This window comes from Oncorhynchus clarkii, chromosome 25, assembly GCF_045791955.1.
Source record: "Oncorhynchus clarkii lewisi isolate Uvic-CL-2024 chromosome 25, UVic_Ocla_1.0, whole genome shotgun sequence".
Classification (NCBI taxonomy): Eukaryota; Metazoa; Chordata; class Actinopteri; order Salmoniformes; family Salmonidae; genus Oncorhynchus; species Oncorhynchus clarkii.
The window spans coordinates 14,281,766-14,305,222 of record NC_092171.1 but is presented as its reverse complement, the minus strand read 5'-3'; the positions used below and the strand labels follow the sequence as shown (position 1 = coordinate 14,305,222).

The 23,457-nt window shown below is 44.7% G+C and overlaps 1 protein-coding gene across 1 annotated transcript in view; it reads left to right on the top strand.

Annotated features, from left to right (window-relative positions):
- The window catches only part of LOC139383828 (AT-rich interactive domain-containing protein 1B-like), a 225,264-nt gene that overhangs the window by 165,397 nt on the left and 36,410 nt on the right, over positions 1–23,457 (top strand). Inside the window, exons 6-8 of the mRNA XM_071128404.1 lie at positions 5,152–5,238; positions 8,041–8,253; positions 17,576–17,891. Of these exons, the coding sequence (XP_070984505.1) occupies positions 5,152–5,238; positions 8,041–8,253; positions 17,576–17,891 (616 nt within the window). The remainder of the gene's footprint in view (positions 1–5,151; positions 5,239–8,040; positions 8,254–17,575; positions 17,892–23,457) is intronic.

Here is a 23,457-nt window from a genome sequence, read left to right as displayed (position 1 = left end):
TACATCCAGTGGTAGTTCCAATGGCCAGTCCCTCAGTGCCTGTGTGTGTGGAACACTGCCTCTGGCCGTCCCTCTGTCCCCTCCTGAGCCAGCACAGCACTGGAGCATACTTCCCACTGAATCCCCCTCTTCCTGTCCTATGCCTTCTTTTTTCTCCCTCCCTCCTTTCCTCTCTCTCTCCATTTCTCCACACCCCTCTGGTCAGGAGCTTGGCCTCCTGATGGTTGGTACAGTACAAAGTGAAACTGCTCTAGGATAGCCTGCCTGTTAAAAGGAGAATCAAAATGCTAGCTTGCTGTATCGGCCTTTTAGAGAAATCCCGTTCTGCGCTGGGCTGGCTGGCTGAGTGGAACCTGGAGCAGTGTGCACAATTATTTTCCTGCAGTAGGCAGCATGGTACACTGGCTGGCTGTTCTGGCACTGCCCCCCCCCCCTTCTCTCTGTCTCGCTTTTACCTTAAGCTGCACTTTTCCTCCTCCTTGCCGTACCTCCCCCAGCCCAGCTCAGCGCTAGCTTAGTAATGGGGTCCATGGGAGAGCGTTTTCCCGCCCCAGCACTTTCCCCCGCCTCCTACAGGGAGCGGTAACTCACATTTGACGGTAGCCCCAGGTTGGAAAATCATTGACTTATGCTCATTGAGACCTAAACCACAATTATTGCCACCCGCTGTTTACGGCTTACAGACCCCAAAGACACACTAGCATTACCTTGCCTGTGTGTGTGTGTGTGTGTGTGTGTGTGTGTGTGTGTGTGTGTGTGTGTGTGTGTGTGTGTGCCTGCACGGTGTATTCTACCAACCTGGGGGGCTACTGAACAAGCCCTTCTCCCTCATTCTCCTGTCAGTCCAGTAGCACTCAGTGCTATTAATGAACTTACTCAGAACGGCTTCTGTTCATCCAACTTTGTGTGTTTGTGCGCACCTCCCTTTCATCATCAAATACAGTGCTCAGTGGGTCTGAGCTGACGGTGAATCTGCATGGGATGCACCACGCACTCAGAGGCTTAATATTGGTAACCCTGAAAAACAGAGAGGAATATGGCCACAAGTACCCATGTGTGTCTTTGAACTCAGTTCAGTGGCACTTACGTTTGAAACTCTTAAAAAAAAAAGCTTCAAAGAAGAAACCCCTCTTCAAAGGGTCTTGCATTGCCCTAACAATCCTTGCCGAGGAATATTTGAAAGTTTATTGGGTTTTAGTGGTAGCATTATCTAAAAATGCATGAACTCCATTGCTTTTGGCCTTTCACTTTCTATCGTGGGAAAAGTTGTCCTTGTTAAACATTTCAAAATGGAAATGACAATAATGTTTTATTTTACTCCTGAACCACTTCAAAGACACTTGGCTCTCATTTGTAGATATCTTATTCTCCTTCCTCTTCACAAGTAGTGGTGGGTTTTCAAACACGCAGTTACTTCTGTAGTGAGTTAATGCAGCATACTGTACCCATATACTCTTAGTTCATCCACAAACTTGGTTACGCTTTAAATTTACACTGTGTGTGTACATGTGCGTGCGTGTACATGTGCGTGTGTATACGTGTGTGTTCCCGTGGATGCTCCTGACCTGTGAGTAACAGCTAGGTCCTAGGTGAGAGCGATAGTGAGGTGTAAATTGCTCCTGATGCTGTTTGAGAGAGAAGGGGAGAAGGAGAGGGAGAAGGATAGCAAGCCAGCCATTGTGCTCCGCCTGATTGACAGAACTTTTAATTGTGTTCTGGAGCACCTGTGGACCCGAAGAGCACCCCCCCCCAACACATTCCCTTTCCTTGTGCCAGTAACAATACAGAATCACTCCTGTTGTGGAAAAAAGCCTCCAACAGTCACGTCTTTCAAGCTACCCTCCACATGCTATAGTCACTTTCGGTTAGCACAAGCAGACATGTGAACAAACACCCTAATGTTGCCAGTCATTGGTAATAAAGATGCTGTGTTGGAGAGGCAGAGGGTTGGGGGATTAAGGTAAAGCCTGCTGACATTTAAACCTGCTTCTCTCTGCAACGGAGGCAGCGCTGAGGCAGGAGGCTGAGGAGAAAAGCCTCCTGATCGTTGAATTATTAATCAGACTCTGTCTTACACGTGCTGCCAGGCCTTCTGGACTGTCTGTTTGTTTTATTCTCAGATGATTATTCAATGGATCTCATTAAAAATGAAGGTGGAGGAGAGGAGAGGAGAGGAGAGGAGAGGAGAGGAGAGGAGAGGAAAGAAAGGAGAAGAGATAAAAGGAGAGGAGAAGAGATAAAAGGAGAGAAGAGATAAAAGGAGAGGAGAAGAAAGGAGAGGAGAAGAAAGGAGAGGAAAGGAGAGGAGAGGAAAGGAGAGGAAAGGAGAGGAGAAGAGATAAAAGGAGAGGAGAGGAGAAGAAAGGAGAGGAAATGAGAGGAGAAGAGAGGAAAGGAGAGGAAGTGATTTCTGGTACTGAATTCCATTCGTCCCTCTTCTACTTTCTATCCTTTTCCTCAGATCTTCTACTTATCTCCCTACTGTACTCTCCCCTCCTCCTCCCTCTTTCCTCTCACCTCTTATCTTTTTCCTCCCCTCCATAGGCTAATGTCTCGCCCCTCCTCTCTCTCTCTCTCTCTCTCTCTCTCTCTCTCTCTCTCTCTCTCTCTCTCTCTCTCTCTCTCTCTCTCTCTCTCTCTCTCTCTCTCTCTCTCTCTCTCTCTCTCTCTCTCTCTCTCTCTCTCTCTGTATTTACATAGAGATGAAGAGAGTGCAGTGGAGGATAGAGGGTGCTACTCACTATGCATGCCCTCACCCCCACAGATACACACACCACCCTCCCACCCGCTCAAACATGATGTGACAACTGTAGCCCATTGTAGCCCCCTCACCAACTGCAGCAAGCCTGCCAAGCTGAGAGAGGAGATGGGCACAAGGGTAAAGGTGACCTTGCAGAGGGGGTGTTGTCACTGGGACTGTAAACTTCTCTAATGTCCCCCCGATGCGACAACCGAAAATCCACCCTCCGAAAATATGTGCTGATTGTGATTAGCTACACAAGGGCTGAGCCTGTCCACTCTGCTTTTCCCCATATTCCCCTAGCCCTCTGAGGACCGGGGACATGACTCTTCATGCCCCTCCTCTTAGTTTACCCCACGTCTTCCTCTGGCTGGCTGGTGTGTGTTCTGAGGCTCCCAGCCGCTGGTGTGGTGGAGGCTGAAGAGAGTGATGTCCTTTTGTTATTGTAGTGTTAGTGCTGCATCGAGGTTTACCCTCCCCGGAACAGGGTGACACACTCGCTAATCGAACATTTTCTCTGCCAAGAGTTGCTGCTGGAGCAACTTGTGGTGGTGTTTGTGTGTGTGTGTGTGTGTGTGGGGGTTTCTGTATCTCTGTGTATGTAAGTGTTAATGTGTGTATGTGTGGGCAGGCGGGTGGATGGAAATGTTGTTTATGCAGTTTATGCAAAGTAATTACGTTGACTTAATTGGGTTTGTTTACGTGGAGTGTGTGCCACCTCCAGTCATGTATTTACCACTGTACACAGTGACCATCTCATCTGTGCTCTATGTATCGCCCTCTCTCTCTCTCTCTTCACACGTACAGCACAGAGAACAGTGCAGGCTCCACATAGGGCCGTACACTGAACAAAAATACAAACACATTTTATATTCAAATATAAAAATGAGAATGTAAAGGGCTGGTGCCATTTTTCCAGGTCACAGAAATGTTCCATACACACAAAAAATCCATCGTCGTGCCATTCATCTCCATGTCTCAAGGATCTGTAAACAATTCCTGCAATCTTGAAAATGTCCCAATTCTTCCATGGCCTGTATACTCACCAGGCATGTCACTCATTGAGCTGGTTTGGGATGATGTGGATCAACATGTTCGACAACGTGTTACAGTTCCCGCCAATATCCAGCAACTTCACACAGCCATTGAAGAGGAGTGGGACAACATTCCACGGGCCACAATCAACAGCCTGATCAACTCTATGTGAAGGAGATGTGTTGCACTGCATTAAACAAATAGAGGTCACACCAGATACGGACTAGTTTTCTGATCCACGCTCCTACCTTTAAAAAAAAATATTCCCAGTCATGTGAAATCCATAGATTAGGGCCTTATGAATGTCTTTCAATTGACTGATTTCCTTATATGAGCTGTACCTTAGTAACATCTTTGAAATAAGTTGTTGCATGTTGTGTTTATAATTTTGTTCAGTGTAAATATACTTTAAATTTGCTGTTCATTTTCTGGTTCTGTTTAAAGTCAAAATCAAATCAAATGTATTTATATAGCCCTTCGTACATCAGCTGATATCTCAAAGTGCTGTTCAGAAACCCAGCCTACAACCCCAAACAGCCACCAATGCAGGTGTAGAAGCACGGTGTCTAGGAAAAGGAGAGCATTAGCCACACATTCCCCATATTTTGGAACAAAATGTTGTTGTCGTGAATTATTTCATTTTTTCTCCATTGGTTCAAGCCTTCAGTAGCAGAGGGAGGTGAGGGAGGTGTACCTGTTTTACCTTCCTCTGGGTTAAATCAATCCACAAACGTCCATCTTCCATTCCCCTAATCAGCCCCACTGGTCTGTAATGGGTTTCTAATGTACAAGAGGAGCATCAGGGATCAATACACCTTGATGGCTTTGTTTATATTAGGATTGCCCTAATTACACTGCTTCCATAAGAGATCCACACAGTGATGACTGGTTCTATGTTGCACTGTGCTAAGAGACATTTCCATAGGCACACATGCTCCTTTGCTATGTTATGTGGGCCTGTCTATGGTCTTTTTATAAACCCGGGACAAAGCCTTTTTAATTGACTAACCTCGGAGGAGGATGAAATGTGGATAGAGGAGAATAGAATTAGACAGAGACCGAATCCTTTACCTGTGTGTCCTTCTATAGTAGAATATGTCATTTCAGGGCAAAAACCGATGTTTTGAGAATAATTATTTGTTTTTGACTCATCTCACCTTGGGCTTTGGGAAAGGATGAGGAATCCATTTCAGCCAAAGCGTTTCGTTGTTGTTAGATTAAAGTGAAGGTAACTGTCACAGATGATACAGTACAGCAGCTCGGCCAATGCTTTCCCGTCAGTTTACTGAGTGGTGTTACCCTAAAACATGTCCCCTCTCTTTTTGTGCTGATAATATGTGTCTCACTGCATTCTGTCCTCCTGTGTTTCTTTACAGGGTCCCAGATGGCCCCCCAGATCCCCGTCAACATGTCGGATGTCCCTCACTCCCCCTTGACGCAGTCCCCCATGCCTCAGGAGAGGGGTAAGTCTGTCACAAAGTGTGTGCGTGTGTGTACATGCATATGTGTGTGTTTGTGTGTGTGTGTGTGTGTGCTTGCTTGCATGTTTGTGTGTTCTAGTGTATTGTGTGTGCGGTAATTGCAGATTAGCTCTAGGTTAGTGCCCACCTGTGTGTTGAGTAGAGCTGTGGATCTGGGCTGAGTGGAGCAGGAGCGGAGGGGTCTGAGGACAGAGAGTTAAGCCTCTTACAACCCTGGCTATGGTAGTGAGAAGGCATTAGCCTCCCTCTCAGTGACACTGGCATTGTTCCCCAACACTCTCTGGGAACTGGCAGACAAAGGCAGGACGTGACATCATGGTCAGAGGTACAGGATGTTCTATAGCTGGGCTGTTAGCAGGTACAGGGGTTGGGATTGTGTACTGGAAGGTGTACACAGACACATGCACACACACACACACGCACACCTTAGAGGGGGTCAAACGTAATGATGTTACCGCGATGCATGTTCTGATCCAGTGAATGATGTATAATAGACTGATGGCTCAGTGGGTACAGAACAGGGCTGGTGGAGAGGTGATGTATTACTGGATGAGAGGTCAGCTCAGGTCATGGGAACCATTCTTGGTTAAACCTTAACTGTTACTGTCTGGAAATCACTAAACCTTATGTTCTGGGAGTTAGGGAGTTTTTTGAAGTGTATCCACTTCCGACATGCTGAGTTGATTCTCATATGCAAGGCCATGATAACAGAGGCTGACTACATACTGTGAATTACATACAATGAATGGTCCCTGACTGAGGCTTCCTCTAAACATTCTACAACGGCCAATAATGTATTGCGTTCAGGGGAAAAGGTAATCTCTTGAATGAGGCAAATGACACTCAATAATAGTGATTACAACTATAGAACTAGCCCCGTGTAAAACAACATTGTCCCTGTTGGTTTGTGTAAAGGAGGTAGGATGACTAGCATTAACATGGAGTATTATGCTCCTCTACAGCTCACCAAGAACCAGTTAACATGAGAGAGAGAGAGAGAGAGAGAGAGAGAGAGAGAGAGAGAGAGAGAGAGAGAGAGAGAGAGAGAGAGAGAGAGAGAGAGAGAGAGAGAGAGAGAGAGAGAGAGAGAGAGAGAGAGAGAGAGAGAGAGAGAGAGAGAGAGAGAGAGAGAGAGAGAGAGAGAGAGAGAGAGAGAGAGAGAGAGAGAGGCAGGCACAGTGGTTAACATACTGTATTGCTTTTTAGAATATGTGAGTAAATCCCATGGTCCAAGTGGCTGCTCCTAGGAGCCGCTCTCATTTCCATGAATACTGTTGAATGTACTTTTTCTCTCCCGTTGCTGTTGTTGTTGTCCAGCTAAGCTCTACTCTCTTTGCCTGCCTGGCTGGCTGGGGAGGGGGGGGGGGGGGGGGGGGGGGGGATCCTTGAATGCGTTATATTCTTTTAGCAACTGTCTGCACAATGTTCCTCTCTCCATTCCTTTTCCAAACAATTTACACAGTGTTTTTCAGAATCCATTACGATAATGGAAGCAAAACATTAGAATAATGTCCCCCTTAAACCCATGCTCGCAGTCTAAGCACTTTCAGGCCTCCCCTCTCGCTCTCTCTTCCTCCCTCCCTCTCTCTCACAGTCTCATCACATGCTGTCTCGCTCTCTCAGCAGAATAGGCCGATATGGAGGACGACAAATACTCTTGCCATCTCTGGCCTGCTTTTAACAACCCTACTCAGTAAAGAGCTGGACTATAGAGCTGTATAGCCTCTCAGTGTAGTGGATCTGTGCGTGTGTGTGTGCGTGAGCCAAGCGCAGCCGATCCATTTAAAGCTGATCCAGGATATTAGAGAAGGCCTCTATCTCTTCTGATTGGCTGCAGCGCCAGCGACCTTTACCATTCGAGGCAGATTGGAGACCTTTTCTGTGGCTTCGCTCTCAGGTTTAGATTGTAATGAAATGGCTTTCAGTGATAATAGTGAATCCCTGTGAGGATCACTTCAAATGTCAATTTGAATGGTGGAGGGAAGCTGAGCTGAGAGCCTTTTCCATGAATTGAGAACTCACGGGTCCTGGAACAGCTTAGAATTACACAGCAGTCATGGTTAAATCGCTGTCTTATTCCCCAAGTGCAATTTCTGCACACGCACACACACACACACACACACACCGTTTTTTCAGCCGGCAAGGTGAAACATCTTTTGATGTGCCCTTGAGCAAGGCACTTAACCTAATTGCTCCAGGGTCGCCGTTGACCCCATTCTCTGAGTTGGAGTATACAAAAAACACCTTCCCATTTCACACATGCTTACAGTATAATACACACGTGTACATGTGTGAAACAGGACCAATATTATTGTGATTATTATAATGACACACACACACACACACATACACACACACACACACAAAAGCAGAAAGCCCAGTTGATTTTGTGCGTGTGTGTGTGTGTATCGGTTGTTCCCCTGGCTTCCATGTCACCCAGTCCTATCGATGTACAGTGTATCAGTATATACGGCCTTACACACAATGTACTGCCAGCTTGCCATACGAACAATCTGATGACTATCTTTGAGTAACAAAACCTAAAGACATTATAGAGGATTATAGTATTGTCAGGATCACCCCTCTACACCCAATCAAGCTTTAGAGGGAGGTTAGGAGAGAACAGATGCGTCAAGTCACCTGTTTCACCCTGCATAAAGAGTAGACCTTTAACTCCTTACAGAAAGGAGGTTTGTTTGTTTGTGTGTCTTTATGTGTGTCTACATAGGCTGCAATACTCTTAAGCACAGTCCGTTGTCAGTGCTGTCTCTCTGTGGGTTCCAGGCTTTATGTCCAACATGCAGAGAAACCAGTGTGGCTCCCAGTTTGCAACACCACCACCTCAGTCGGGGCCTTCCATGTCCCCTCACCCCTCTCCTGGTCCTGGTCCTGGAGGACAAATGTACCCAGGGATGGGGCCCAGGCCCTACCTCCAGGGTGGCTCCAGTGGCCCCTACGGACCCCAGGGATCCCAGGCAAACCAGTATGGACCCCAAGGTAGGAGCACTACAGCTGTTGTTTCATTATACTTATCTACCTTTACACTATGTATGCAGTGGATTCGGCTATTTCAGTCACACCTGTTTGTGACAGGTGTATAAAATCGAGCACACAGCCATGCAACCTCCATAGACAAACACTGGCAGTAGAATGGCCTTACTGAAGAGCTCAGTGACTTTTAACATGGCACCGTCATAGGATGCCACCTTTCCAACAAGTAATTTCATCAAATGTCTGCCCTGCTAGAGCTGCCCGGGTCAACTAAGTGCTGTAATTGTGAAGTGGAAACGTCTAGGAGCAACAACGGCTCAGCTGCAAAGTTGTAGGCCACACAAGCTCACAGAACGCGACTGCCAAGTGCTGAAGCGTGAAGCGTGTAAAACCGTCTGTCCTCGGTTGCAACACGCACTAACGAGTTCCAAACTGCCTCTGGAAGCAACATCAGCACAAGAACTGTTCGTCGGGAGCTTCATAAGTGGGTTTCCATGAACGAGCAGCCACACACAAGCCTAAGATCACCATGCGCAATGCCAAGTGATGGCTGAAGTGGTGTAACGCTCACCGCCATTGGACTGAATCATGCTTCACCATTTGGCAACCCTACGGCCGAATCCGTGTTTGGCAGATGCCAGAAGAACGCTACCTGCCCAAATGCATAGTGCAAACTGTAAAGTTTGTTGGAAGAGGTATAATAGTCTGGGGATGTTTTTCATGGTTTGGGCGAGGCTCCTTAGTTCTAGTGAAGGGAAATCTTAACACTACATTTGTGGCAACAGTTTGGGAAAGGCCTTTTCCTGTTTCAGCATGACAATGCCCCCGTGAACAAAGCGAGGCCCATACAGAAATGGTTTGTCAAGATCAGTGTGGCCTGCACAGAGCACTGACCTCAACCCGTCGAACACCTTTGGGATGAATTGGAACGCTGACTGCGAGCCAGGCCTAATCGCCCAACTTCACTAATGCTCTTGTGGCTGAATGGAAGCAAATCCCCACAGCAAAGTTACAATATCTAGTGGAAAGCCTTCCCAGAAGAGTGAAGGCTGTTATAGCAGGGATGGGCCAACTCCATATTAATTGCTATGATTTTGGAATGAGATGTTTGACGAGCAGGTGTCCACATACTTTTGGTCATGTAGTGTATATAACAGAACAGTTAGTAACTCTGGTTTACAGTAAGAGTATGAACGGGTCATGGCTCATGAGTAAGAATCCCTCTAAATGGATCCACTTACTGAGGAATGGCATTAGTATTTCCATATTCAACCAGCACTACTTGGCAGCCACTGAAGACATTTTATTCTCTTGTATTTGAGAGAAAATGTTGTGGACCTTGACATAAATGTCAACTCTCCACCCCCCACCCCCCCTCACTATGGGATTAAGCCATTCGTCAGAATATTCATGAAGCACTTGAACTCTAGACGCTACCCATGCCTATATCATTATTGGATTAAAGACAGATTGACGTGGCAGGCCCGGCTGATAAAACGTGTTTTCTGAGCTCAGTGATGTTGTTCAATGCCATTACTGGGGTCAGTATTTTTAAGTTGCCCACAGAAATGGGTTAGTGTTTTAACTGCCCACCAACGTCATTAAAGCCAATGAGGATGTTGTCATCCTTTGACCTGTGGTAGACTTGTGGGAAACAGTAGAGAGGATACTTCTAGTCTGAATCAGACCCACATTGCAGTATTCGTACCATAGTCTTTCCCCCGTGGTCAAATAAAATTACAGAATGGTTTGAAAAAGGAGTCATAAGCTGTGTTGGAATACTCATACTAACCCCACTAACCGTACTATTTGTGACATAAATTGAGTATATAGTGTGCTTATTGCTCATAGTATGGATACACTGTAGTTAGTATGCCAAATGTTCCCAGATGTTGTACTACATTCGCCAAAATACGAAGTATACACGCAATGGACACTATTTCCGTGCTTTCAGTCCCCATAATACAATTCTTCCAAAAATGTGCGTTGCTTCACAACATTTTCAGATTGAAAGAAAATGGCGGAAAATGTGCTGCCGAAGTCCGACGAGAGCAGATACAAATTCATTGCTTTAACTAATTATGGCAAAATGTTAAGAAAATGTTGAGCAATGTGATAAAGTAATGACTTTTCAAACAAGTTACGTTACACGTTATGTTGGCTGACAATTTGTGAGCTACGCTGTCCTTTGGAACCGCATTGCATATCATTACAGCAGTATGTACCGGTATGTTAGCTAGCTACCTACCGAGTTGGCTACTAATACATCGAACTTGCCAGTATATTAACTATATGCGATCTAACTAACTAGCCAACATTTATTGACTTGATTATACACGTAATTATTAGTTTAGCTAAGTGGTATAGTCGTTGTGCGTTCTCAATTGACATTGTGAATTCGGGTGTGTTTGTAAATTTGTTCTGGCTACTCTCATTTGAGTGTGCCAGAGCACAGAATAACTGATGAATTTACGAACACTCACAACACCTGTTGAATATGGCCGGTGTCAGTCAACATTGGCAAAAAAGCGTAATTCAATTGTTGCCAGCAGCATAGTTACAGTCACCGACACTCTGGATAACATGAAAACAGCCTAACCAGCTCTGCTAGTGCGAGTAAAATGGTCAGAGTGAGGTGTTCTCTCATTTGTGTCTGGTACTAGCTAGCAAGCTAACCAACGTTAGCCAATTAGCTTGGGTGCTTGACTGCAGTTGTGAGGTCACGAACACACCCAAAGTTATAATTTCACCTTTATTTAACCAGGTAGGCTAGTTGAGAACAAGTTCTCATTTACAACTGCGACCTGGCCAAGATAAAGCATAGCAGTGTGAACAGACAACACAGAGTTACACATGGAGTAAACAATTAACAAGTCAATAACACAGTAGGAAAAAAAAAATTAAAGAGAGACTATATACATTGTGTGCAAAAGGCATGATTTATTTTTACTATTATTCTACAATGCAGAAAATAGTAAAAAATAAATAAAAACCCTGGAATGAGTAGGTGTGTCCAAACTTTTGACTGGTACTGTATGTATCTCACTGATCATCCCTAAAGCCAACACCTCATTTGGCTGCTTTTCGTTCCAGTTCTCTGCTGCCTGTGACTGGAACGAATTGCAAAAATCGCTGAAGTTGGAGACTTTTATCTCCCTCACCAACTTCAAACAGCTGCTATCTGAGCAGCTAACCGATCGCTGCAGCTGTACATAGTCTATCGGTATGGGGATACTGTTTATATTTATTTACTTTTCTGCTCTTTTGCCTTCATAACAGCTTTGCACACTCTTGGCATTCTCTCAACCAGCTTCATAAGGTAGTCACTTGGAATGCATTTCAATTAACAGGTGTGCCTTGTTAAAGTTCACTTGTGGAATTTCTTTCCTTCTTAATGCCTTTGAGCCAATCATTTGTGTTGTGACAAGGTGGGGGTGGGAAGATAGCATGGCATGAACAGCTCAAATAAGCAAAGAGAAACAACAGTCCATCATTACTTTAAGACATGAAGGTCAGTCAATACAGAAAATGTCAAGAACTTTAAAAGTTTCTTCAAGTGCAGTTGCAGAAACCATCAAGCTCTATGACAAAACTGGCTCTCATGAGGACCGCCACAGGACAGGAAGACCTGGAGTTACCTCTGCTGCAGAGGATAAGTGCATTAGAGTTAACTGCACCTCAGATTGCAGCCCAAATAAATTGCTTCACAGAGTTCAAGTAACAGACACAACAGTTCAGAGGAGACTGCGTGAATCAGGTCTTCATGGTTGAATTTCTGCAAAAAAAAACAACTAGTAAAAGGACACCAATAATAAGAAGAGACTTGCTTGGGCCAAGAAACACAAGCAATGGACATTAGAACAGTGGAAATCCAAATTTGAGATTTTTGTTCCCAACCTCCGTGTCTTTATGAGATGCAGAGTAGGTGAACAGATGATCTCCGCATGTGTGGTTCCCACCGTGAAGCCTGGAGAAGGAGGTTTGATGGTGTGGGGGTGCTTTGCTGGTGACACTGTCAGTGATTTATTTAGAATTCAAGGCACACTTAACCAGCATGGCTACCACAGCATTCTGCAGCGATATGCCGTCCCATCTGGTTTGCGCTTAGCGGGACTATCATTTGTTTTTCAACAGGACAATAACCCAACACACCTCCAGGCAGTGTAAGGGCTATTTGACCAATAATGAGAGTGATGGAGTGCTGCATCAGATGACTTGGCCTCCACAATCCCCCGACCTCAACCCAATTGAGATGGTTTGGGATGAGTTGGACCGCAGAGTGAAAAGCAGCCAACAAGTGCTCAGCATATGTGGGAACTCCTTCAAGACTGTTGGAAAAGCATTCCGCACAAAACTGGTTGAGAGAATGCCAAGAGTGTGCAAAGCTTTAATCAAGGCAAAGGGTGGCTACTTTGAAGAATCTAAAATATATTTATAAATAACACTTTTTGGTAACTACATGATTCCATATATATATTATTTCATAGTTTTGATGTCTTCACTATTATTCTACAATGTATAAAATAGTAAAAATTAAGAAAAACCCTTGAATGAGTGTGTGTGTCCAAACCTTTGACTGGCACTGTACTCATTAAGTATTTAGTATACATTATGTTAGTATGGGTATTCAAACACAGCTATGGTCTGTGGTCACTCAATTTGACCAAACACTGTGTATTATAAGTTATAATGTGAATGAAGTCGATTTTAAACCAGTAAGCTGTCAGATATGCTGGCTCTTGTTTTGCCAGTCAAAAGTCTTCCAAAACACACCAGTCCATTTCAGCACTTGGTGGGAAAAATTCTTTGAATAACTCTCTGCAATTAAAGTGTCTTTTCGAGTTGAGTGTTCTCTATGCGGCTGTAGAAAGCAGCAGTCACTCTCATATCACTGTGATGAAGGCACCGTCCATGTGTGTGTTTTTCTAATATCGCTGAGACCCTGACGTTAGTTCCATGTTGATTAATAGCTCTAATGCATGTGGTATTTGGCCTCTCTCCTCCCCCTCTTATGTGCTAATGTGACTTAGCTGGGATGACAGCCAGTGGCTGAGGCAGAACAAAACTGAAATATAAAAAGTCTGGAGTCGGATGAGCGCGAAACGCTGCACAGCTGACAGTAGGGATGTTCTCGCCAGTGACAAGCCAACCCCTCCACCCCCATACACTCTAAAGACAGAGTACACACACATACACACGCTCTTCTATCTCTCTCTTTTCATTTTCTCTCTCTCAACACCACACAAGCACACAGACCCCCCCCTGAGGAACATGTGTGTTGGAGTGGGTCCATGGATCCCCGAGGCGGTTGCAGTGCCCTGGTAGTGGGGGTGCGGGGTGGGCTCTGGGCCCTGATTATGAAAGGGTTTGTTCAGACTGGTGTGTTCAGACTGGTGTGTTCAGGCTGGTCTGTTCAGGCTGGCCTGTGTTGGCTGGGGCTTGAGCTGAGGTGAACAGGCCAGGCAGCTGCTGCTCATTGTCCTTAATGACGGCTCCATCTGCTTCCAGTCTTTCCCGTGCCACAAAATTACTAACCCATTAAACCAACATGGAAACACACTCCAAGTTCCTGATCCCTGCACTCTGTTTTTCTTGGCCAGTCTTGGCACTGCTAGAAGATCCAAGCCTCAGGCTGTGAACAACTGAACACACATCAGTGTGTGTGTATCACCAATACACACTCTCTTTCTACACTCTAGCTCTCCCTGTCTCTCTCTCTCTATCTCTCTCATCACTGACACGCTGAGCTTGTACACTGGCTAAGAACATGAAAACTGTCTCTTGTTTCATTGTGTAACTTAAATGCGACAGCATTTGTCTTTTATCAAGGGAAAGGATACTACAACCTTCAGGTCAGCACAAGGAAATGCAGCTACCTCCTCTCTACTAACGCAATGAGGTACAGCATCTGGGTTGACCACTTACAATGTTTAACTACAAAATATGTTGACCGCCCTTTGAACCCCCTTTCAAACACAAGAGGCCCAAGTTCTTCAGCATGATCTTGTACAGTTTGTTGATACCAGGCTCTGTTAATGTGCCTCCAGTTGTTCCCGCAGCTGCTCTGCAGACGTGCTCTATAAGCCATGTACACTACAGTAGATACAGACCTGAGCTATGTGGAGTGTTGTAAGACGGAGTCAGTGAAAAGAGGAAAAGCCTGCTGTGCCTCTCCCACAGCTAACATCCCACTCTCAACCCCACCGCTCCAAGGTTAAGTACCCCACTGGTAATAGCCATGCTTTCGACAGCAGTTTGTGAGCCTGGATGCTTTGCTGAGCCCTTCTACCTTATTTGGTAAAAGGAGAGCTCAATCCCAGAGAGCCGCAGGGGCAGTGAAGGATTTGGGAAATGGGTTGGACCAAGTACGGAGCCCTGAGGTGCTCCATACCTGCTGCACCATAGACGCCCTGCTGAGAGAGATGCTGAGGTGGCTCTGAGAGGATCTACCTGGGGCCTCGGGCCAGAAGAGAGGGAGGGAGGGCGAAGAGAGCGAGAAAGGCAGGCAGGTGAGAGGGAGGGAGGGAGAATTTGAGAGAATTTCTGAGGAATCGAAAAGGAAAAAAAATCACTTTTACCCATAATTCTTCTCTCCAAATGAACGCTGTCATGCCCCCCATTTGTTTGTGTTCAGCAACATACTATACCGTTTGTTTTTAATGTTAGCTAAGCAACTCTGGCCATTCTCTATGTCCTGCAGCTGTAGACTACTGCTGTGTAATCTGCGTTACGTTCCTCAGTGATGGAGTCCATAGATTCCTGCCAAAGCCAGGGATGGGTGAGCCGGTTGTTAGCAACGCTGCATCCAGTCTGCTGAGGAAGCAGTGTCTGTAATCTGTTCGGTCACAGTCCTCCTTTTCCCGCAGGAGTGTAGAGATTAAATACAGCTTGGCAACAGCGCCTCAGAATGCATGACCATGCCTGGAATTTCCATGTAATTGGTATCACACCGCAGTCCTCTCTCTGCCTCTGTCGGTTATAAATACCACACCTCCCAAAGGCAACCGCAGCCTGAGACGGCAGGGAGGGCTGGGTCAGGAGAATAGTAAGGTATGGAGGAGAAATGATATCTCTCTGCCGCTTTTTCTCTCTGTTTTGCTTGTAAATGTGCCTGAACAGCAAAGGGAGCAGATAAAGCTGATGAGTTCTATGAGTTCTGTGTAAAAGTCTGAATGAGGACGAGAGGCCCCGCAGAGCAGCCCTGGATCATGTAGTGGTATTCTGGGTAAGAGATGAGCCCCTCAGTGGCTGTAGAGAACAGAGCGGAGCAGGGAGCGGCACCACTACTCCCCCCTGAAGTAGCACCCTGGCATGGCACCAGCTGCATTACCAGCCATCTTGGAAATGAACTATTATCACGCTGAAGAAGAACACCTCACAGGACAGCTGAATGTAAATCCTTCTTGTCTGCCTGAAAAAAGCCCCAAAAATTAGAATACAAACAAGATTTTTCTCTCAAATAGCTGCTTGAAGTGTATATCTGGTCACCCTAAACACAGCTCTTAAACTGAAGATAGTCTCTTAAATGTCAAAACAGTATGATTGTTGAACTCTGTGCAGAACACATGTCCACTTCTGTGTGATCCTTCTTCGTCCATACGACTCTCACGGTAACGTTTGTAGAAGTGTAAACCACAGCAGATTAGGAAACCCTAGCCTTTATGGAAACTTCACAGGCTCTGTCTCTTGCTCTTTTCTGATTGGCAGCCTGGATGCTAAAGATGGAAAAACCCCGTTGGAATATCCAATGGGCCTCAGTGATGGGCCTCACACAAATGGGCCTCACACAACAACACACACACAAAAAGAGCACTGAGAAGCAATGGAGCAGAGCCAGAGCCCAACCAGTGTTGGGGTTCAGCAGCTGGGCGGTGTGGGCCGCTGACTCAGGCGTTTCAGATGCAGCACGTACTGTACAATGAGGAGGAGATGGAGGATACCACAAGACAGATGATTCCCAGGGTTCTCAAAAATGTCACTGCTGAAAAGAGAGTGGAATGGTACTGTGCCTTACTGCATATACACACATGCACACACACACCCTATCCATGTTTTAATACATCCTCCTGTGCTTGTCCTCCAACCACCTTTTTCTTTTAACGGTTCCTTTTTTGGAAAGTTGGCAATGAGGCCCCAAAACCCTTGACAGGTGTCAACTGTGTTCCAAATCAGCCAGACTCCCCAGATACATATCTGGCACTCTACATTTCCTGCTACACTACATTTCATCACACTTTCTGGGCAAATTCAACTGGAGCAGCAGAGTTTCATGGGAAAGACTTGTTTTGATTCAATATAAATCCCGTCTCCGGGGGAGCTTTTTTTTCTGTTGGACTCGCAGGCTTACGTCATAAGGAATGTCTTTCCTCTGAAGCAGCTCGAGGACACCAAGAGCTATTTCCATTTTTGGAGTCTGTTCCATGCGCGGAGTATTGTCATTGAACTTTCCTCATTCAGGTTTAAAGGGACTTGATCCCCTTTTCCAGACATATTCTCAGAGGATTAGGCTTTGAGCCCCGACTAAAGCACTCTTAATCAAATCAAAATAAATAGCCCCCTTCACAAAAGGGACTCCACATTTTCCGTGTGTGTGTGGTGTGTGCGCACATGCATCCATGTGTGTGTGTTTTCTTGAATGTTTGTGTTTGTGACTCCTTTTCCAGCTGGTTCTGGAGTGTGTTAAGCCTAAATGCAGGGGTTTAAATGTGTGTTAGGAAGGCTGGTGCCATTATGGCTGCTGGGGCAGGAAGAAAGCCTTTACTGCAGATTACAGTGGCTCTCAAGTGTTTCTCAAACTCAAGCTTTGCAATTGTTCACATGGTGATTCAGCATCCCTCCCCTCCCATAGATGTCAAATCTGCAGCCAATATATCAATGGCTTCAGTAAAACAAACAACTGTATTCACAATTGCATAGATACACCCTACAGAGGCTATTGAGACAAAAGTGTAATGATGTATGTGTCAGTTAAGCTGTTTCATCTGACATTTGCTTCTATTTCACATATGATGTTGATTTTCTATCACAATATAATCCTTGTGCTGTGACGCCGTAGCTGCATACTGTAATACTATGGTCATTTAGCATGCGCTTTTATCTAAAACAACTTACAGTTGACTCGTAAAGCATGTATAGAAGAGTATCCTTGTGTGCCAAGCCTCTAGGTTCTCCTCTGCGATGGATGCAGAGTGAATGAGAGAAAATTACTACATGGAACTAGCATAAGATAGATAACTGTCACTTTATTTATGCTGAGGGATAAACGTACTGTTATTGTTAAACTGGCCTCTGCTAACTCCCAGATGTTCTATTTCTCCTCTGTCCTCAGGTAACTACCCACGTCCACCCAACTACGGTGGGACCCCCAGTGCCAACTACAGCGGTCCCGGCCCTGGCATGACCAACAGCCTGGGTATGAATGCCAGCAGCCCCATGCACGGCCAGGGTCCCGGGCAGCCCATGCCCATGGGCCGCAGTCTTGGCGCGGGCAGCCGACCCTACCCCAACATGGCCCCCAGCTCCCCCAGTATGCCCCAGCCGGCAGGCCCAGGGATGGGCCCTCCTTCACTGGGCAACGTCAACCGCAAGGCCCAGGAGGCAGCCGCTTCCGTTATGCAGGCCGCAGTCAACTCTGTACAGAGCAGGTGAGATGACATGTTCATTTTTTTCACCAGTGGTCTCTCTGATGATGTGTAATTTGCGTGTGTGTGCGTGTGTGCGAGTGTGATCTGTGTATGAGAGTGACATTGATAGACAGAGAGAGAAGAGGAGAAGAATTGGGCAGAAGGCTGATCACATTACTGCAATGTTCCAGTAATAATACTCTATTTGGAGAAGAGACTATTTTTACTACCCCCTGAAATAGTCTGCTAAAATGTGTGAGCACAGGGTATCACTCACTTATGTCACTACATAGACTTTGGGGCTTTACGCTCTTCAGACTAAAGTTTCAGTGCGTAGTTCTCTATGCTCAAACTGTGGAGAGATATAGAGCAGTATTTTGTGCCATGGAACTCCTTCAATTAAATCTCTTCTTGTTTAATACTAGAGTACAGTAAGAGATTAATTTAGGACAGAGTTCCCCAACTGGCTGAATTTGTCCCCCGGGTAGTTTTTTTGACCCTCCAAGTTTTCTGAGCAAAATATCTACAGTGGGGCAAAAAAGTATTTAGTCAGCCACCAATTGTGCAAGTTCTCCCACTTAAAAAGATGAGAGAGGCATGTAATTTTCATCATAGGTACACTTCAACTATGACAGACAAAATGAGAAGAAAAAAATCCAGAAAATCACATTGTAGGATTTTAAATTAAATGTATTTGCAAATTATGGTGGAAAATAAGTATTTGGTCACCTACAAACAAGCAAGAATTCTGGCTCTCACAGACCTGTAACTTCTTCTTTAAGAGGCTCCTCTGTCCTCCACTTGTTACCTGTATTAATGGCACCTGTTTGAACTTGTTATCAGTATAAAAGACACCTGTCCACAACCTCAAACAGTCACACTCCAAACTCCACTATGGCCAAGACCAAAGAGCTGTCAAAGGACACCAGAAACAAAATTGTAGACCTGCACCAGGCTAGGAAGACTGCATCTGCAATAGGTAAGCAGCTTGGTTTGAAGAAATCAACTTTGGGAGCAATTATTAGGAAATGGAAGACATACAAGACCACTGATAATCTCCCCTGACCCCGTGGGGTCAAAATGATCACAAGAACTGTGGGCAAAAATCCCAGAACCACACGGGTGGACCTAGTGATTGACCTGCAAAGAGCTGGGACCAAAGTAACAAAGCCTACCATCAGTAACACACTATGCCGCTAGGAACTCAAATCCTGCAGTGCCAGACGTGTCCCCCTGCTTAAGCCAGTACATGTCCAGGCCCGTCTGAAGTTTGCTAGAGAGCATTTGGATGATCCAGAAGAAGATTGGGAGAATGTCATAGGGTCAGATGAAAACAAAATATAACTTTTTGGTAACAACTCAACTCGTCGTGTTTGGAGGACAAAGAATGCTGAGTTGCATCCAAAGAACACCATACCTACTGTGAAGCATGGGGGTGGAAACATGCATTGGGGCTGTTTTTCTGAAAAGGGACCAGGACGACTGATCCGTGTAAAGGAAAGAATGAATGGGGCCATGTATCATGAGATTTTGAGTGAAAACCTCCTTCCATCAGCAAGGGCATTGAAGATGAAACGTGGCTGGGTCTTTCAGCATGACAATGATCCCAAACACACCGCCCGGGCAACGAAGGAGTGGCTTCGTAAGAAGCATTTCAAGGTCCTGGAGTGGCCTAGCCAGTCTCCAGATCTCAACCCCATAGAAAATCTTTGGAGGGAGTTGAGAGTCTGTGTTGCCCAGCAACAGCCCCAAAACATCACTGCTCTAGAGGAGATCTGCATGGAGGAATGGGCCAAAATACCAGCAACAGTGTGTGAAAACCTTGTGAAGACTTACAGAAAACATTTGACCTCTGTCATTGCCAACAAAGGGTATATAACTTATTTTCCACCATAATTTGCAAATAAATTCTTAAAAAATCCTACAATGTGATTTTCTGGATTTTTTTCTGATTTTGTCTGTCATAGTTGAAGTGTACCTATGATGAATATTACAGGCCTCTCTCATATTTTTAAGGGGGAGAACTTGCACAATTGGTGGCTGACTAAATACTTTTTTGCCCCACTGTATGTATGTGTATATATATATATATATATATACTGTATATTTATATATCATTTTTATTTATTTTTTAATATTGGACTTAAAAACACCAGGAAATCAGCTACAAGTGATTTTAATTTAGGAAATCTGTTCCCAGGTAATCCCACACATAGACAGATGTGATCGTATACAAATGTAAGCAAGATTTGAAATGATTATGTTTTAGTCAAATATTGTATCTGTTTGGGCTTCTTGCAGTCATTTTGCAGTCAACAAACGTTTTGTAATTATGTTCCGGTCCCCCGTCCATCCGCTTAAGAAGAAATCGCCCGGCGGCTGAATCTAGTTGATGATCCCTGATGTAGGCATTTGAAGCACAACCTCTCTGGTGAAATTATGTCCAGTGGAATATTGTGTTAGAGACTGAGTAGCAGTAGAAAAAACAGAGAGTCGTTACAATGAACAACGATGCACTGTGTTGCCTTGGAAAACACTTAACAAGATTTCAAGTGCTCAAAACATGTCCTTCACATGTACAACACAACACTGAGCTACTTAGGAAACTCAACATAAAAAAGCAGCGTTGTGAAGAACCTTGACACATATAAAGCAGTACATATTTATAGGGCCGGGACAATACCAGTACCGCAATATTTTTTCCATGGCAAAAATGAAAACACGAAGCAGACCTCACTCTTTGGTCCTTTAAAAACGTGCTGTATAAAATGCTGTGTGCTATTGTAAGGTTCTGTATTTATTTTCTTTGTCAACCTTGTGTTCTGTTTCATTGTGTTCTTGAACGTAGCCCTGTCTTTCATTTTTGTTCATAGATTTCACCTGTGTTAGTTACTCACCTAGTCTTATCAGCTCTTTATTTAGTCCAGTTCATTCTGTTTGTGCCTTTGTGAGGTATTGTTCGTTTTGACTCTACTAAGCCTTTTCTTAGCTCGTTTGTGAGAACCAGTTATAGCCTTCAGTCCTAGTTTTGATTCACCTGCCTATTTGCCTACCTGTGTGTGACCGATTCCTGCCTTCTGCGAAAATTAACACCTGCCGCGCTCTGCGCGTGAATCTACACCTTTTTCTCCCCGAGTATTCATTACAGCTATAGCTTTGAAAATAAATGTGACTCTGGAGGACAATATAATGTTTGTTTCCAACATTAGGGCTGTTTTCCTAAGTTAAATCCGCTTTGTGTTTTGTTTCCTTGCTACGATACTCACGAGTATCGCAATACTGGTATCGTCCCGGCCCTACTTATTTATGTACTTACAGTATTTATGCTAAATGGAATGGGGAATGGGTAGATGGGTGTTATTTAGCTAGTGTGCTTGACTGTTTAATGAGTGAGTGCTTCCCAGAGCAGGGCAGATATGTGAGGAGGAAGGGGTGGGATTGTGTGTGGGCAGTAAACTCTGGCTGAACCCTGTCTTGGGAGTATTTGTAAAGATGGACCAGTCTTTAAAATGGTAGGAGGAACAAAAGTGGTCATACTGAGCAGCTTGGGGCTTCGCCTTCTGAAGCAATGCAGACAGGCGGAGGCCAATCACCAATGCTTCTGCTGAAGTGGCCTTGTGAATGTGTATCCCTATTTATGTACAGAATATCATTAATTGAAATGAGTTTCGGCCTCCCCCAGGTTCTCTGGCAGTCTATTCCAGAGGCTGGGAGCATAGTAACTAAAGGCTGTCTCTCCATGCCTCTTGGTTCTAGGCTTTGGGATAGTTAAAAGGCCAATGCCAGAGGACCTGAGGGACCTACTGGGTACATAACTTAAAAGCATGTCTGACATGTATTGGGGTTCAAAATCGTGGCTTGATTTAAAAACCAATAGAAGAATCTTAAAATGTATTCTAAAACTCACAGACAGCCAATGTAGACTTTAAACCAGTGTAATATGTGCTCTCCGTCTGGTCTTGGTCAGTACCTATGCTGAAGAATTCTGTGTATTTTGCAGTTGACCAATGGCTTTTTTGGCTAGACCAGACAGGAGAGCATTACAGTAGTCAAGCCTTCTTGTAATAAAAGCATGTATGAGTCTCTCTGTATCAGCCTGAGAAACGGCCGCACCTTGGCAATGTTCCTCAAGCAGTAAAAAGCTATTTTGGTCACATTCCTACTGTGTGATTCAAAATTAAGTTCAGAATCCAAAATGACACCTAGGTTTTTTTTACATGGTATTTTATCTTTATGTGAATTCAAATGTGCGGCCAGATTCTTTCACTGAGCTTTTGCTACAAAAAGTACCTTGGACTTGTCTTGATTTAGCTGGAGGAAGTTGTGAGCCATCCAACTATTTAAATGACTTATACAATCTAATAATTTATCTCTGGAGCTAAAATCCTCTGGTGACACAGAAATGTAAAGTTGTGTATCATCTGCGTAGCAGTGAAAATCAATGTTGTGCTTTCTGATAACACTGCCAAGGGGTAACATATATAAACTGAACGTCACCGGACCCAAATTCGAAACCTTGTGGAACGCCACTTGTGATATCTATTTTCTCTGAGTTATGTTCACCTAGGGTGACGACAACTCTTGACCGGTTAAATAGGTCCGAAACCAATTTAGAACTGGACCGGAGAGGCCAACCCACCTCTCCAGTCTGTCCAGAACGACATCATGGTCAACAGTGTCGAATGCAACACTTAAACCCAAGAGTACATGAACAGAAAGCTGTTTGGCATCTGTGTTCGCTCTAAGATCATTTAGCACTTCAACTAAGGCTGTCTCTGTGCTGTGGTGGGCATGAAAACCAGAATGGAATTTTTTTAAATACAGTTGGCACTTAAAAAAACATTTAGCTGTTTGAAAACCAATTTCTCCAGAATTTTGCTTAAGAATGGAAGGTTGGAGATTGGCAGAAAATTGCTTGGAGCTGAAGAATATAGATTACTTTTCAGAAGGGGTTTCGCCATAACAGTTTTTAGTGTAGTGGGGAAAGTGCCTGTGAACAGGCAGTGATTAACAATAGCCTTCACTTCTTCAGATATGCAATTAAAAACTGTTTTGAAGAAGATGGTGGGGATAGGATCGAGAAGGCAGGTAGAAGGCTTGTGATATCACTTTCCTGAGCACGTCTGTGTCAACCAGGGAAAATACATCCAGATTGCCTTTGCGTGTTAGGCTGACTAATACTCAGCCTAATGTTGGTTATCTTATCTCTGAAACATGCCGCAAACTCATCCATCACATTTAGATGTGGAGGAAAGTTCACATAGGTTTGCGGGAGTAGGATTTGTCAGGCCACCGGTGGTGGAGAAGAGCACTCTCTAATTATTCAGATTATTACTGATCAAGTTGGAAAAATGTGCCCGTCTGGCATTTCTAATTGTCTTGTTATATATGCCAAGTTGCTCTCTCAGAATAGCATAATGGACCAGATAATGGTGATCAGATAAAGCAACGTCAACAGTGGAGGATATGTCAATAGAGAAAGCCCTTGGTAATAACCAGGTCCATCTAGAGTGTGGCTGTGGTTATGGGTAGGCACAATAGCATGTTGGATAAAGAGAATGAAACAAAACACGTTTCATATTTAAAG